Genomic DNA, 18,534 nt, shown 5'->3' with positions numbered 1-18,534 from the left:
AGCAAGGCACATCATAAAAAAATAGATTATGAAACAAGAAATGACAGTTTCGTTACTGCCAAGTCTGATCTAAAATATGTGCTTTACTTTATTTCAGGGGGAGGAGACCTTGAGAACTGAAGATATCCTTGCTGTAATTGAGAAGGAAGGAGACTCCATTGCCACAATTCTGTTCAGTGGTGTGCAGTACTACACAGGACAGCTGTTTGACATCCCGAGAATAACAAAGGCTGGTCAAGAGAAGGTATAATTGCTGAAATATTCCTTAGATCAATTTTTAAAGAATCACCCATTCCTGCCCCACCAAAAAAATGAAAGCATCTCATGTTCCTAACTGTAGTCTTGTCACTTTTGTGAAAATGAATTGAAATGTCACAAGCCATGGTTGTAGTAGAAATGAAAAGGAACTCATTGCCAGTATAGATTGACTGCTGCTAGGGAACAATTGGGTTGGTTAAATTTTGACAATAATCAGAATATTAATAACACTGATGTTGTTTTAAAGCACCCTAAAATGTCACTTTTTAGATCTGTCAGTTCATGACATAATGCTGAGGTAGAGAAAGGGAAGCAATAAGGTTGTGGAAAGAGAAGTTTAGGTAAATTACATCCTTCCTCTTTCATTAAGCCAGGGAACCAGACTGAATTAGCCAGTATGCTAAATATGCTATAGACCAGGGGTGGGCAGAAGGTAGATAGGGATCTACTGGCAGATTTGCAGTAGATCAGGAAGGGTTTCTAAATCGCAATGGTTTAACAGTAGCAACAGCCAAAAGCCTTTTGTCCCTCCTAAATTAGACTGCTGAAATCATAAAACTGGGGGGCGGGGGTATTGGAACATAAGATCAGACCAAGGGTCCATCTAGTCCAGCACTGTGTTCACACAGTGGCCAACCAGCTGTCGACCAGGAATCCACAGGCAGGACACAGTGCAACAGCACCCTCCTACCCATGTTCCCCAGTGACTGGAGTATATAGGCTTACTGCCTCTGATCCTGGAGTAGGTCTCTGTGTGAAAGGCTTTGGGTGAGAGCACAAGTTCTAGTACTGAAAACAATTTCCTGGACTCAGCCTGAGCTCAGAGCAGTGCCAATTCTATGACTGCATTCCTGAGCCAGTATTTTGCTCCTGGCTCTGGTTCTAGCAAAAACCAAAAATAGATCCTGCAAGCCTGAAGTCTGCCCACTGTTGCGACAGAGCAGGGCCCCAGCCAAATTGAAGCTTTAGGTTTTATGTAATTGTTTGCAACCGATACCTATTAGAATGAAACTGCTATCTACTCAACTGTTGATTGGCTCTTTTAGCGCAGTGACTGTTCATATATCACCTGACAGATGAGCAGCATTACTGTTCTCATTCGTGGCAAAGCTAAAATGCAGTTAGCTTGCCTAGCTAACATAAGGAATATAGTATAAAACACGTGATTCAGTGTCTGCCATCTAGTTTCTGTGACTCTTTTTTTGAATGCTAGTACAGGAAGTTGTTTGGAATTGAAGTCAGAGTACCAAGGGCCCCAGATTATGCAACAGCATAGCCCCTATATCCTTTAATTCAGCACTATCTATCTGGTAAATGAAGATTAAAAGTCATGGAGTGCCAGTCAACTGACACATGAACCTATTCTTTCCCTTAAACTCCAGCATCATTGCATAAAATTATTTCCAAAATGTACTGCATTCACACTTAAGTGCTGTTGAATGTACCAGACCAAGCCACCTATCAGTTTGTCCTAACCCTTTCAAGAAAAACCCAAGTGATCCATAGTTCAACTAGCTATTCATTCTGTTGTTGCAGAAAATCACTCCCCTGGTTTTCTGGAGTGACTTTATAGTTGAATGTTAACCATCTCAGCTATGGGAAGCTTTTCATCTGTAAGGGAGACCAACAAAAATAAGTTTTCAAAATATTGCAAGAATTATGCATTCCCCATTTTTTCTAAACTATACTCAGCTTTATACAACATTAATATTGCCATCTATTAAGTTCTGAATATATTTTGGGCAGTATCCAAGTGGGCCACTCTGCAAGTGGGGCCTACCACTGATTCTGTTCCAGAAGTGGGGGGCACTGCTGATTCTGTTCCATGAGCAGTGCCTACCACTTGTTCAACAGGGATTTAGGAAGTCCTGAAATGAGCAGAAATACTTGTTTCTGGATTGGGACAGGTCGGCAGAGCTGTTCTAATCTAGCTGATACAAATCAATGCACATTTTCTTAATATGTATAATTTATTCAGCTTGTTCAATGTTGGCTCTTAGGGTTCAGAATTAAGAAGGAGAAGGAGGAGGAGGAGGAGGAGGAGGAGGAGGAGGAGGAGGAGGAGGAGGAGGAGGATTGCAGGGTATACACAGCCATTGTCCTTGATCAGTCCTTGAAAGTTATGCTGAATTTTGAGGGTTTCTGTTCACATGTTTACCACAGAATAGAAGACATGTTTGAAGTATTTGTACTGTGTGCTCCTGGAAAAAGCAAACAAAAAATAAAGTGCAACTAGGTCAAATCCAGCATACTATTATACCTTTCATGCAATGCCTAGGATATGGGTATTCATTTATTATTCATTTATTTAAAAGTGTGTGTATCACCTTTCTGGCTGACAGCAGGCTTTCAAGGCGACCAACAAAAAGTGAAAAATCAATACATAATAACATATAATAGGATACTTTTTAAAGACAATGGTGAATTGTGAAAGCTTTAGTGGAAAATGTCTGAGGCTGTTTCAACTATACTTCTGTGAAGGTACCATGGTGATTGTAGGGAATAATAATCCTCCCACTTTGGGTGTGCTGCCTATCAACCAGGGCCAAGCTGGTCCTTGGGATGGGGTACCTTATCTCCTGGGGCAGTTGGGAACTCTGCAGCTCCTAGACTTCCCAGTGGTAGGGATCCTGATCAAGGTCCTGGGGAGGGAGACGATAATGGAAAACACCCACACTTAGAACTTAGGTGTTGGTGCTTAGACTGGTAAGACTGTGGCATTTGTGCAGTGTAGTACTCCATAAAAGTGCATATCTATATGAAGTCTGAGATTGCTGCTAATTTAGTTTTATAATGTAATTTAATCTTATTAAAGGATAAAATTAGACTGCGTTTACATGGCAGGTTGTCATTTTCAATGCACTTTGTTATGTTAAATTGCTTCTTGTGATTCCACTGACATGTCCAGTCTATCCTGTTCCCATTCACTTTATTTTACAGGATGTAGTGAGTGGTGATCTGTGCAATTGCTGAAGTAATTGCAAGACCAGTTCAACACAGCCACTGGAACATTGCCTTTATTTTTACTTCAACACATTAAAAATTACCAAGACTGTTGATGCTTAATTTGTGTCAAGATAAGACGAGGAATTCATGTATTTCATCAGCAATTGGCTCAGTGGCTGCCTTTTCCTCTGCTCAGCAGCATCTGCTATTGCAGTATTTTGCCTTCTGTCAGGAGGGCAGGTGAGCTCCTGGTGGTGCTGACACTATTCTTATTCAGCTCAGCAATTTAAAAGGAGACAGGCAGATTACTGAGTATATCACCTCCATGAGGTAACTCATTTTCAGTGACTCAGCCTTGGGGAATTTACTAAAAAGGCAGGCTCTATGGACATATCTCAGGGATTCTTTTTAACCTTAGGAATCAGAAAGAACAATTGTCAATTAGGTTTTCTTATCAAGAGGTCAACAGAATTTCAGGAGGTGTATCTTTTATTGGATATGCCTTATCTAGCTAGGCATGCCTTTAAAAAAAAAGCAAATGCAAGGAGGGAGAGATTCACACTGGACATGCTAGCAATGCTAAATAGTAGGTGAACTTCCCAGAAATATCACTCCATTTATTAAGAAAGTTTTCACTTAAACTGTTGATCATTTTTGTAAATAGTGCATTTGTATTGTTTTTTTAATTTTTATTAAAATTTGGATTGCACCTAAACAAAAAAGATCTAGGCAGATTGCAATAGTAAGACACCCATTTTTAGTTCCAATTAAACAAATATTAAAACTAGTAATTACATTAAAAATATATATTCTACAGAGTATATATTAGTAAGAAATAATAAAAATGTAACACTTGTTCAGATAAGATCACTACGCATTATTCTAAGTTCCTAAACACCTTTAAACTTGGGCTCATAAAATTCTCCCAAGGGAAACAATTCACACTACATGTGGAATTGACTGTCACTTACGTACATACAAATGTTGGAGAAATCCACAACAGAGCCAAATGAGTTTGGATTTTTATGAATCTGAACCACGCATTCCACAGTGGTCCAGCTTTTCCCTTTGGGCAGAGTCCATAGACTCGCAGACCCTTTTTATACCTTTTGGGAATTTTGCACAAATTTCATCAAAGAAAAATTAACAAAAATAAAGCCCCGCCAAAAATATGCATTTCCCCCATAGGGTAAAGTGTAAAATGCACATTTGGTGGGAATTTGTGCATCTGCACACATCCAAATTTGTGCAAATGTGCATTTGCGCAAATTTGGAAACAAAAAATCTATTCCCTTGATGTGTGGATGACAGAATGAAAGGCAGCTGACAATCTGTGAAACATTTTTCACAATCCATACCTCCTTAATATATACACACCAATCTTAATATCTGAATAGAGGTTGGGGGACAGGGAGAGAGACAAGTCTTCTTCTGGTAAATGTAATCAACAGGTGAGATTCATATTGATAATCCATGGTAGACCTAATATGTCCAGTCTCTTGCAATAAGTAGAGACATTCTACACATTAATCCATAGCTCCTACCCTTAGGCCAAGCTAAAGATTATATATGCCCACCACAGAAAATCCCTCTTTTATCTTCTGTAAGACCTAGTAGAAGTTCAGGGCTGGCCCCAGAAATTTGCAGACCAAAGTGGACATTCCATGTAGAAATTAAACAGTCTGGCCAATGAAGCTTACTTTAACAACAGGACAGCTTTATTCACTGCACTTGAAGACGTCAGGGTGCTCCCTATCCTCCCTGTCTGCTGCCTGAAGTGGCTGCCTCATTCTACCTGATGGTAGGGCTGGATTGTGAAAAGTACTTTGGTCCTGACATTATGTTATTCTATGTTGTCCATCCCCTGCTCTACATTACATCATCAGCTGCCTGCCAATAGAGGAAAGTTGGAAACATGTAATTTTATAACATGGGTAGGTTCACAGCATATAAAAATGAAACACATAGTAAACATTAATGCAGGACAGAGACAGGATAGAACCACTTTTGATTAAACAGATGTTCTGCCAGTATTCTTTCAATGGATAGATTTATAGCTTAAATAGCTTAATCAAAATAGCTTTAAAAACTGCGATAAATTGTTTGGAAACCTGCCTCTATGACCTGGTTTGCACAACACAAAAGCTTACTATGTCTTAATTTACCCATTGTGGCTGTCATGTTGTGTATGGTATTTTTCATGGTGCCCACAGGCACCTGGCTTGCTGTGGCTTGAGATGTCATGCGAATCCAAGTAGCATGGGGTGTTCAAGGGTTTGGATTCAAAGCCCTCCCACCCAAATGTGAGGTAACATAGACTTACTGTGTAATCCACATAGTAGATAATACACATGTAGCTTCTGTGCATTATGTCTTCTAGGAGCTGTCCTCTAAGCCTAATTAGCCAAGCAAAGCAAGGCAGTTGCCTGTCATCTAAATGGACAGTTTCCCGCCATGTCCAACAGGCTTTTACCAGACTCCTCCTTCAGGGTGGGTCCTCTTGACCCAACTTCTGAAGTGCAGCCAGTCTGGCAGACCACCTCTCACTTCCTTTCATTTCCACCCACTTATTTATTTATTTATTGCATTTCTATACCACCCAATAGCCGAAGCTCTCTGGGCGGTTTACAAAATTAAGACAATTCAAGTATAAAACAACAGTATTAAACCATAATATAAAATACAATATAAAAGCACAACCAAGATAAAAACAGCAGCAATGCAAAAATACAAATTTAAAAGACAAATTTAAAACAGCAAGTTAAAATTAATTTATACACTGTTAAAATACTGGGAGAATAAAAAGGTATCTAAAAGAATATAATGTAGGTGCCAAGCGAGCCTCCTTAGGGAGCTCATTACACAACCGGGGTGCCACAGCAGAGAAGGTCCTCCTCCTGGTAGCCACCTGCCTCACTTCCTTTGGCAGGGGCTCACAGAGAAGGACCTCTGATGATGACCTTAAGGTCCAGGCAGGTACATATGGGAGGAGGCATTCCTTCAGATAGCCTGGCCCCAAGCCGTTTAGGGCTTTAAATGTCAATACCAGCACTTTGAATCGGGCCCAGACCTGGACTGGCAGCCAATGAAGCTGGAAAAGGACTGGCGTGATGTGGTCTCGTCGGCTCCCTCCCCCTCTGGCAGAGGTTGAGGTCCCAAGGAGGGGGAGGGAGAAGACAGTATCTAAACCTGGGTTTCCTGTTTTACAACCTCCTAGGAAGATTCCCCTTTTGCTTCTAGAGAGTCTTAGGGAATTTCTTCCTTGTTCTCTGTCTTGACTGAACTTCTTGCTCTGCCTCCAAATCTGACTCAATATCTGAAATCAAACCAGGAAGCCTGAGCCCTATGTTGACACCAATCCCTGATGCCTGGGTGTGCATGACACTACAAGCCATGGTAAGCTGGTACCATGGCATCCATGGGTACCTGGCACAATGTGATAGCTCCCACAGGTAAATTAAGCCATGGTGGACTGTTGTGTCATGTGAACCAGATCTATAAGTGTTGTACTACATACATGAGAACTAAGAAGGGACTCACACACAAAATGTTTTCTTTTGGGTGGGGTGGCGATGGTTCTGAAAGCATTTCATGAAATCGTTCAAGAATAGCTGGGAGTCTCTTTACCAATACAAAATTGAGAATCAATTTAGGAACCTTTAACAATTTCATAAGTTTGTTATCAAACATCAGTGTGTACTATGGCCTCACGTCACAAGTCACTGTTTAGAGAATTGCTAGTTCTATTTATTTAATTTGGTTCTATTTATTTAATTTGGTTTGTGATATGTAAACTCACCAGCCCCAATGCACATCTTAAAGAAAGAATGATAATTCACCTAGATGAGTCATTATATAATTTAATGTTTGAAACACTCCTAATGTCATCAGAAGGAAGTACATGGAAATACCGCTTTATATATAAAAGTATATTTGGAATGAAAACTACATTTGGAAAGAAGTCTAGACCACAGTGTCTCCATTAAAGCTTATCAATTGATTTGTGTCCTGATATTTAAATCACACTTTTAACATTGGCACATGATAGAAATACTGAAAAAGACCTGCAGGCTTGTGTGTCTGTGTGTGTGTGTGCTGCTGCTGCAATTTCTCTTTATTGTTATTCATGAAAAGAAGCTAGGTAATGGTATTATAATATGTGATATCTCATCAACTGAGTTTTTTGTAAGTGCCTAATGGAATTATGCCTTGGTCCGATGCTTATTTACTTGCTTAACTCCTATATACTAAATGGGCAAATACGTGTAGCTAGGATGTCCACTTTAGACATCTCACCATCATGGAGAGTCAAACGTTTGAGTATCATGACATTTTGAACTTTTGTGGAAGCTAACTGAAGTGCAATATACATTAATATGTTTACAACTGTGCAACTCCAACTATTTAAATCCAGGGTATTCAACCTTTTCAGGCCCATGACAGTTTTTTCAGGCCACAGACACATGTGTCTGCACCCTCACCCCTCCCCTATATTTTTTTTCAGGTCCACCAGCACATTTTCTTGCTCCCCTTCCATGATTCCCACTTTTGTTTTTGCTCCCTTTCTCCTCCTCCACCCCTTCTTCTTGCTTAGCGTTTCCTTCCTCTGCCACATCTCCTTCCTTATTCCAGCCCCTCCTGCTTCTGCCCCCTCTTCCTCTGTTCTCACCCCCATTGTTTCATCCCACTCACCTCCACTCTGCTCAGCCCCTCTACAGCTTCTGCCTCCTGCTGCAGTCACCCCAGAAGCAAAGAAGTAGGAAGTCAGCAGACTGGGAGGTAAATTTCCCAATCTGCCAACTTCCTGCTTCCTAGCTGCAGAGGTGACCATGGCAAGAAGCGGAAGTAGCAGCAGAAGTGCCAATGGCAGGTCCTTGCAGTTGCACTCAGGGATTCTAAACCATAAAGCCGGGTTTCAAAAAAACCCAACCTTTCTTGTATCCCCATTTTATTTAGAGGGAGCTTTCTTATTTTAGGAGTGAGTATATTCAAGAACTCTTATGCAACTTTATTCATAATGTATCACCTTCGTGGGATTGTTTCATACACAGTGAAAAGCTTTAGTGCATGCATATTGCAGAGTTCTGCAATAATTAAAGACCCTTATAGGCTGCGTAGTTATAGAGGTAATGATACCTAGGCATCTTAGAAACCTGGAGGGTTCAGCTAAAAGCTTTTATAGCACCAGCCTATCATTAGGCAGAGTGAGCTTGTTGCCTCAGGCAGCACATGCTGGGGGGCAGGGAGCAGTGGTGAGGTGTTGGAAGAAGAGCTGTCTGCGCCATGCCCCCTAAAGTAGCCTCCTTCCCTCAGTTGTCATGGAAGACACACATAGTGTTCAAGTAAGATTTAGTTGACACTCCAGTCAGCTGAGTATCATCTTGTCCAACTGAGACAGCAAAATATCCAGGTAAGAACAACTGATCTATACTCTCCACTGACTTCCCACTTAATGATGAAGCCTTCCTATGAAGCAATCTAGTGCAAGATCAAAAGGCATACATTTGGGGTGTATGCATTTGCATGTGATCAGCTTCATGCTATCATAGGCTGTGCAGTAAATTGAGGCTTTTTGACCTTTTGCTTCAGGTGTGTTGTCTGCGTTAGTATTACTAATCCTTCAGATCCACGTTTTTTTCAGTGGGTTTAAGTCAGCCAAATTGCAATCTGCATTTAATTTTGTATTATTGTTCTATAGATAAAGGTGTTGAACACAAGTACAGGTAGACTGAATCTCCAAGAAGGGGTGCGTGGGGATTGTTCAAAACAGTATCTTAAATATTTTGGAACTATTCTAGAAAATATCATTTTTTGAGCCAAAGGAAATACCTACTCCATTGTTAAATTATAGGAATGGCAAGCGGATCTGCCATAAAATGTTGCTGTGGAGTGTTTCTGTTCAAGGTGGCAGCCTGCCAGCCAGCCATGCCCTCTTCCAGGATATACCTTTTCATTCCCCCTCCCCACCAGTTTTCCATTTCTTTCCTTCAAGTCAGTATTCTGTGGCCTAATTGGGCTGTTTTCGTGTCTCACCCTTAATTTCTTTTACTGAAGTTCTTTTGTACTTCTGCATACTATGAGGTAGTAGCACGGTGCCATTTTGGCTACATATGGATCCACACTCAGATAATGTATTTGCTATTAGTATGCATGACAACCTTCCCCAGCCTGATGCCTTCCAGATGTTTTAGACTACCTCCCAGCATTCCTGACAATTGACTATGCTGGCTGGGGCTGATGGTAGTTGAAGTGTAAAACAACCTGAAGTCCCCAGGTTGGAGAAGGCTGGTATAGAATATACTAGTGCAGAGAATATTAATAAGAGGAAGACAGAACATAAAAGCCCTTCTAGATGAGACTAAAGGCCCATCTAGTGCAGCATTTTGCTTCCTGCAGCTGCCAACCAAATGCCTCTAGGCATCCCACAAGCAGGACAGTCCCAGTGTTGCTCCCTTAACAACTGCCAATGTGGCATGCTACCAGCAAATATGGAGGTTCCATTTAGAAATCGTGATTCTATGAATGTATCAACTCCTGTTTTAAAGCCATCTATGCTAGAGGACATCAACGCATATTGTGTCATCAAATTAATAACCCTAGATATGAAAGAACAGAAATAAATTTGAATATTTAGGATAAGTCAAAGATGGCAGAAACAAAAAGGGGGTGATGTATTTTTTTAAAAAAATTGTATGGCTAAGAGACTAGTCCTTACAACATTACTTACAGAATCCTTCACTACAGAGCCTAAACGTTTTGCATGAATTATACATTCTTATAAGCAGGTTGTTTAATGAATGCGATAATGAGCTTTTATCAAGTACACTCCCCGATGTGTATATCCTTAGATGACAGCAGGGACACACACAAGTAACTTCTGATATCAGCATTTCCTCATTACTCAGTCCACCCACTGTACAAAAATGGAGTGAACAAAGCTGAACAGGGTGTACTGGTGTAGACATGTATGGAAATATTCCTCTGGTCTTCTTTAAGGATGTGGGGCACAGAAGCCTTTAGCTTGCTCCTGTGGCTACTGCGTCTATTACCTATATTCCTAGCTCTTACACTGTGAGAACTACACTAAGGGAAATCACGTTGTTTACCTTGGGCTGTTGTGCTTCCTGGTTGACAATTGACAGAGGAGAGGAGTGACAAGGCGGAAGTTCCTTCAGTTTCCCAGGGCTCCTTTGAAAGTTTGAATCGAGAGAGGACGTTCCTCCCTGGCATGTGTGCAAAGGAGGGGAGAGAAAGTCTGTTTCCTCACACTCCCTAAGAAAACCAGGACTTTCTTCTGAGTAGACATAGGACCCTCAGCACACTTAGAGAGATAAATTAAGCAGACCAGCAAAAGGGCTGATTTGAGTATTGATCTAGACTATTGCGTCCAGTTCTGGGCACCACAATTCAAGAAGGACGCAAACAAGCTAGAGCATGTTCAGAGAAGCACAAAAAGGATGATCAGGGGTCTGGAAACAAAGCCCTATGAAGAGAGACTGAAGCAACTGGGCATGTTTAGCCTGGAGAATAGAAGATTGAGAGGAGACATGATATCACTCTTCAAATACTTAAAAGGTTGTCACACAGAGGAGGGTCAGGATCTCTTCTCGATCATCCCAGAGTACAGGGCTGAAGTTACAGGTAGCCAGATTCCGGTTGGACATCAGGAAAAACTTCCTGACTGTTAGAGCAGTACGACAATGGAACTAGTGAGCTAGGGAAGTTGTGAGCTCTCCCACACTAGAGGCATTCAAGAGGCAACTGGACAACTATCTGTCAAGTATGCTATAAACTGGATTCCTGCATTGTGCAGGGTGTTGGACTCAATGGCCTTATGGGCCCCTTCCAACTTTACTATCCTGGCTGGAGCAGGATTCTATGATAGTCCTTCTCCTGAAGGAGGTGAGTCAAACTGGAGCAGGCCCTGATGTTTCCTCTGCCTGCTCATGTTTCCTTTCTCTTTCTTCAACCCCAAAGGATCAAGATGTCAGTTAGCCCTGGGGGTATGGAGGGAGAATCCAACTGGAGCAGGCTCTTCTCCCTTGATCGCAGACATGGGAAAATCCTTCCATGGCAATGCATAGCTCAACCCCAGCTTTATACACTACCGATTTCAAGCCATTACGGTTTATTCCAGCTTTTCTTTGAACTATTTTATAACAGAAAAGAGGGGGGAGCTGTGGGAGATGTTCTGGTGATGTTGTCGTCATCAAAAGGATGTGCAAACTTCTGGGAGTGGCCAGCCACAAGCGTGCTTTATTTTGCTCATGTGAAGAAGCCCTTAGAGAATTAATAGGCATTGAAGAATCCTAGTGCCAAGTATTTACTAATTAAGTTACTTATTTTCTTTTCCCTTCCTATGCTGCAATTACTGTCAGAGCGAACAGCTTTGCACATAGACAGCTTCACTATTAAATATTAAACGAACTAAATTAAGCTTGAAAAATCACCTCAAGCTATTTTTTCAACTTCATTGTATAAATCAGAATTTTGGCACATTATGTTCAGATCTCAACTAGACATGGCATAAGATCAGTATAGATAGACCTAGCTTTTTTATATTCTAATAAACACACACACACACACACACACACACACAGTACTTTCTGTGGGGCTGAACACAGTCCACCAGCCTCTAGATACTTCATAACCCTCCTTTTTTATATATTAGACAAACAGCAACAACAGAAGGACTATCAAGCCCCAGGTGAATCCCCATACATGACTGCTAGGCTGTGCTTTGCTTGATGGATCACAAACTGTGTAGGCCTGTCTTAATACAAGCCATCTTTTAGTCACTCATGTCAAGACAATGATTACCTCTTGCTGATTCCTACCTTGCTTTTCTCTCTGATCCTGGAGAACTTTCTCAGTAAAGGATAAATACCTGGCATGTAGGCAAACAAAATGGACACTAGGGAATCCCATACAGTTATATGAGCCCAGCTAAGCTTGCTAGATTAATTTTACATATATCTGCAACAAAGGGGCTAACATTTACAGGTATCTGAAGATGATGATGATTTATATTTATATACTTACATTTTAATACTTACATCTGGGCAGTTTACATAAGATTAAGACACTTAAAAACAATATACAAAATTTAAAACTACAAAATTTAAAACTACAAAATTTAAAACTACAAAAACATGCAAAATACACAGAAACATACATTTAAAAACAACTATAAACAGCTTTTAAAACAAATCTAGGATCAGTAAAGCTCATCACATATTGCTAAATGCCTGGGGAAGGAGAAAATGTTTAACTTGGCGCTGAAAAGGTATCGATGTTGGCACCAGGTGGGCCTCATTGGGGAGATCATTCCATAATTGGGAGGCCACCACAGAAGGGTCCTCTCCCTTGTTGCTGTCCTCCAAGCTTCCCTCATTGTAGGCACCTGGAGAAGGACCTTAGATGTTGAACGTAGTGTACAGGTAGATTCATGTTGGGAAAGGCATTCATTAGGTATTGTAGTCCCAAGCCTTATTAGTTACAGAACAGAAAGTGTGATTTTTTTCTCTCTCTTGAAAACCCTGTGTAGATAATCCAGATTTCTTCTTCAATCCTAGCCAATAGGAAGTATATTAAATACTGTATTTTCTGGCGTATAAGACTACTTTTTAACCCAGGAAAATCTTCTCAAAAGTTGGGGGTCGTCTTATACGCCCAGTATAAGATGACTTTTTAACCTAGGAAAATCTTCTCAAAAGTTGGGGGTCGTCTTATACGCCCAGTCGTCTTATACGCTGGAAAATACGGTATCTTACTTTCTCTCCTAACATAGTAAAGTATCCTAATTTCATTGGTATGAGTGATACTCTTTTTCTCACCAGCCTCTCCCCAAATGAGCTTTTGGCATTTTCCCTTTAGCTAATTGCTACAACTCCAAGGTTAAATTAAGGGAAGATTTCCACTTAATCCAAGGTTAAAGAAAGAGAAGGTTTGTACAAGACACTAACTAAAACATTGAGTTATATATAAGCACAACATAAAGTTCCCATAATGTAATTGAAATATTATACTACTCTTTATACGGGAGGCATCTTTGATAACAAAAATAGTTAAGTTCCTTCTTCATCAAACTAATGCAGATAGTCCATTCATCATCACACCTGCATGTCAATCACTTTCTTTTCTCACCACTTGATTACCCAGAACTTGATGACCAGAAGGAACAGAATGTTTAGTTCATCAGTGAGGAAATTGGAAGCATCCACTTCCTGTTTTAAAGTAGCAATGGGAGATGAATTCATTTCATTTGCTGTTTAATATGAACTGACCTAATTTGCACATCTTGAACTAATATGTGAACCGTACTAGCTTGGAAGTTATTATCCTTTGGTATTTGCATTTTGGTGATTTTGCAATATATTCTCTGATTTTAAAAAAAGTGTACAAAAATGCATACATTAGGGGAAAAATGCTTCCAATTAGGCTTGTTTCAAAAACCATTATTTAAGCTACTCAGAATTCCTTCCTCCCCATAATAAATTCTGGCTAGTTTAAAATAAAGATGGACAAATGTGTCTGTTTTACTTTCTATAATGCTCACAATTTTTCAAAAACAAGTTCATCCCATCTCTTTCCACAACAGTTTGTGAAAGAAACAATGTTTCTGCTCCAGGCCTCTTTGTGTTCATTCATGGATGTTAAACAAGTTTAATGCAATTCCAAAACAAGTAAAAAGGTGTATTCTCAATTGAAAAGCATTGCATTTGAAGAGAAGTTGGGTGATACAGAGCTTCTAACTCTGTTACATGGTTTGTGATGGCTCGTTTACACATTCAGGGCACCTTTGCATGTTACAGAAAGTGTTGGAAGACAAAGTGCAAGTGACATCTAAGGGGCTTCTGAAGTGGTCTTCTATCACTTCGGTGTTTCAAGAGCTTCACTGGCTGCCAGTGGCTGCTAGGGTGTGCTACAAGGTTTTGTTAACTATGTATAAAGCCCTGCCTGGGCCCTGGTTACTTGAGTGCTCGCGTCACTCCTGTGTCCCACCATTAGCAGACTCGCTCTCAGGACCAGGGTGCCCTGATGGTCCCCCGCTACAATTTGGAATGTGCGGGGGTCAGGGCTTTTCCAGTGGTTGGTCCCCAGTTGTGGAAAAATTTGCCACCGGAGATTAGACAGGCTCCTACTGTCAATTGTTTTAAATGCCTCTGTAAGGTGTTTTTACTTTCACAAGAGTTTGGGGGAAGAGTGGTTTAAATTTCAATGTGGGTTGAGGGTTTTTAATGGAAATTGCTTTATGTTTTATTGTAAAGCGCCACAATGCCAGAAATGGCGAGGTGGCACTATAAAAATGTTTTTTAATTAAAAATAAATAAAAATCTTCTGCTTCCTCTATTATCTTAATACAAGAAGATAAGAACCATTCTGGACTAGACCAAAGGTTTACCTCTTCCAGTACTCTGTTTGTAGAGTGGTCAAACAGCTGCCTGCAGGAAACCCACAAGTAGAACACAAGTGAATAGCACCCTCCCACTCATGTTCCCCTGCAACTGGTATACAGAGAGTATCATCGGATGAACATTTTATAGCACACTCGTTAATGGGCACTCACGGTTTTTCGTGGGTCCTATTCACACTGCTGTCTGCCTCCTGCACATCTCCTGCTTCTTCTGATCGTTTGCCCGTCTCCAAAAAAAAAAAAAAAGACCTAGCAAAATTCATTTCCCCCCCTCTAGTGAAACATGCCACCGTTTCCTGCTGTGTTCAGGAAAAGCAGAGCAAACAAAGAAACCCCATCCACTGAATGGGCTGCATCATCTTTGTTTACTTCCTCTTACTACTACCTCCTCCATCTGAAGAAAGAGGAAGCGTTCGTCCCTGTTGAGGAGCAACATCTGTAGTCCAGCATTCTTTCCAAGAATGCCATCCAGTAATCCATCAGTAGATTATTGTCTACCTTTTGCTCACCCCATCTATAATTTTTTACCCATCATTTCCAGTTATATTTGGCAAGTGATGAGGCCTGAAAGTTCATCCCTTCATTTTGAGAGAATTTTATAGGCTGACAGCCTCATTAGTGGCTTCATTAGAATTAGCATGTCACACTTATAAATGCAATTACTTTCTGAGAGCTAGATAGTTTAGAGGAGATTTAATATACCAAAGTATTGTTTTAATAATTTAGATGGAGCAAACGACAGAAGCTGATAGTTCCAAAGCCTTTATGTTATTATTGGATAAAAGATTTGGGAATTTATGTCCTCTCTGTTCATTCTCCCACCTTACATATAAAAAGGCTTTTAAAAATATGTATAATATTCTTCGATTTGTAGTCCATACACAAAATGTACTATAATTTTCCTTTAGCTCCAAAATACTGTAATTCTGTACTCCTGTTTTTTGTATTATTCTTTACTTTAAAAATGCTGCCATCAAGTGGTAATTTCTATGTACAAAAAATAGTTTGTGTCTAATATTTTCTTCCAGTTTCACAAGTAAAATCCATATAAAACTATGGAGGAAATAATATTCCAAAATCCTTACTAAAGTTTTTGGACCCTGCTCTTCTTATTTCTAGTTATGAATGTGTTATTTCCACGATATAGAAATATTGGAAATACCTCTGCAATAAATGAGAAATACAGATATTTAAGACCTAACAAAATCAGAGTATACACAAATACATATTCACAGAACCTGCATAACTTTACAGACAACCTGATTTCCATCTGCAAAACAGAATCCTATCTTTGTAAAATAATAATGGATTAAAACTACAACCTGACAATACATTTTGTGTATGCTTCTAAATTCCAACCCATAAACAATGTGAGAAACATTCCATAACATTATCTATATTTTGTACTTATACATTGAACTTTGTATATGTGGACATTGGAAATCAACAGTAACTTGCAAAGAAGCAACATTTTTGCACGTCTCCAAAAGCAGTTATGGCTTGCTAAGAATCCAAATGACCTTTCCACAGCTAACATGCCTGTTGTTGGGAAACAGCACATTCCTGGCATGCACAATTTTTGATCTACTTTTCTGTATGCCTACCAACCATGCATAGTGACTTACCAGGGGCAAAATCTTTTACTTTTGTTTGCATGCCTTGGACTGAAAAAAGCATGCTGGTATATTTGCATTTGCAAAACATTGCAGGCAACATTCCCTAGGTGGTGAGTAGTATTTGCCTTAATGAGTCATATGGTTGGGTGGCAATGATAGCAGTGTCACCTGTTTTGCAGACTTCCAGGCTCCCTAGTAATGCCTTGTTGGTAGAAAAAATTCAGTTTCTGATTCAGCTAGTGGCGCTATTGCAATAGTGCTGTGTGGAACAAGGTTGTGTAAGGAGCATGAACAACAGCTATTCCCTGTGACATCATTTCTACTGACTACAATAACTGCTTCCTTGGTGTTGTTTTGTGATTTTTCAAGCATGTTAATTTTTAAAAGTACTTAGATTATAAAGATGTTCCCACTATACCACTCAAACACAGGAGCTCTCTTGGCTTCCATTTTTTTTTAAAAAAGAGAAACAATGCAAGCTCCTCCCTTTCTAGGAATCTGCAACCTATTCAGCTGCCTCAAGAATCTAGCAGTTTGATTCTTTCACTTGATCTCAACATTCACTTTTAACTCCCTGTTCAGCAACATTCAGTGAAAACTCAGTTACATCCTTTCAAAACTGCAGCAAGGGTGTTCCACTTTCCAAACCCTCCCCACAAATGATATGCCTTCAACTGGACTGGGGCCAGCTAGTTGTAGGATTTCACTAAACATAAAAAAATGACATTTTGTTATTATTTTGAAAGGTTCTTCTAACTTAGGTAGACTGAGGTGTCACCAATATGCGGATGATACCCAGCTCTACCTTTCCTTTTCATCAAACCCAGGTGAGGCAGTGGCTGTTCTGAACCAGTGCCTGGGCACGGTAATGGACTGGATGAGGGCTAACAAACTGAGACTCAATCCAGACAAGACAGAGGTACTGTTAGCAGGTGCTTCATCTGTCCGGCGAGGTGATGTTTACCCTGTCCTGGACGGGGTTGCACTCTCCCTAAAGGATCGGGTCCATAGTTTGGGGGTGCTTTTGGATCCAGAACTGTCACTTGAGGCACAGGTGAACTCAGTGGCAAAGAGCACCTTTTATCAGCTCAGGCTGATTTACCAATTACGCCCTTATCCGGACAGAGATAGCCTAGCTACAGTTATCCATGCTCTGATAACCTCTCATTTGGATTACTGCAATGCGTTATACGTGGGGCTGCCTTTGAAAACGGTCTGGAAACTTCAGCTGGTACAAAACAGGGCAGCCCACCTACTAACAGGGACTGGCCGACGAGATCATATTACGCCAGTCCTTTTACAACTTCATTGACTGCCAGTCCAGGTCTGGGTCCGATTCAAAGTGCTAGTATTAACATTCAAAGCCCTAAACGGCTTGGGGCCAGGTTATTTGAAGAAACGCCTCCTCCCATATGTGCCTGCCCGGACCTTAAGATCATCCACAGGGGTCCTTCTCCGTGAGCCCCTGCTGAAGGAAGTGAGGCAGGTGGCTACTAGGGGGAGGGCTTTCTCTGCTGTGGCACCCCGGCTGTGGAACGAGCTCCCCAGAAAGGTTCGCTTGGTGCCTACATTGTTTTCCTTTTATCACCAGCTGAAGACCTTTTTATTTTCTCAGTATTTTAACACCTAATTTAACTTAAATTTAAACTGTGCTGTTTTAATTTCATATTTTAACCTATATCAATTTTTGCTGTGTGGTTTTATCCTGGTCATGCTTTTCATATTGTACTTTGTATTTGCGTTTTTAAATTGTTGGTTGTTTTATTATGCTCTTCATGGTTTTAATTTTTGTGAACTGCCCAGAGAGCTTCGGCTATTGGGCGGTATAGAAATAATAAATAAATAAATAAATAAACTTACCTCACAATCCCCATTATTTCCAACTCAGATGGAGCATTTTGTCAGAACTTCCTACAGTGTAAGGGGTATGCTCAGGCATTTGTGCAAGGAAGTTAAGCAAGGAAAGTGGTCATTTTTAAAGGCATGAATAGGCCATATTGCCAGCATATGCAAAACCTTTGTCAAGCTGATATATGTCTGTCTCTAGTTCTATCATTATAGCTGAATAAAAAGGTAGATATATTCAGTTGCATGGAAATGCTGTTGCTTACTGTATTTACAAACCAAATGTAAAACTACTTCTCTATCCATAAGGGTTGCTTTGTTGGATTTGACCTGGCTCATGCTGTTGGCAACATAGAACTGCATTTACATGAGTGGGGAGTAGACTTTGCCTGCTGGTGTTCCTATAAGGTGAGATATATTTTTTTTAGATATGGACAGACTTTGAGCAAAATG

The 18,534-nt window shown here is 40.3% G+C and overlaps 1 protein-coding gene across 2 annotated transcripts in view; it reads left to right on the top strand.

Moving 5' to 3' along the window:
- Positions 1-18,534, top strand: part of KYNU (kynureninase) — a 122,928-nt gene that overhangs the window by 62,258 nt on the left and 42,136 nt on the right. For both annotated transcript variants that reach the window (XM_063116586.1, XM_063116585.1), the window contains exons 8-9: positions 98-244; positions 18,391-18,489. In XM_063116586.1, the coding sequence (XP_062972656.1) occupies positions 98-244; positions 18,391-18,489 (246 nt within the window). The remainder of the gene's footprint in view (positions 1-97; positions 245-18,390; positions 18,490-18,534) is intronic.

Source organism: Elgaria multicarinata, chromosome 2, assembly GCF_023053635.1.
Source record: "Elgaria multicarinata webbii isolate HBS135686 ecotype San Diego chromosome 2, rElgMul1.1.pri, whole genome shotgun sequence".
NCBI classification, from domain to species: domain Eukaryota; kingdom Metazoa; phylum Chordata; class Lepidosauria; order Squamata; family Anguidae; genus Elgaria; species Elgaria multicarinata.
The sequence above is the reverse complement of the archived record's forward strand: the minus strand, read 5'-3'. Positions and strand labels throughout refer to the sequence as shown.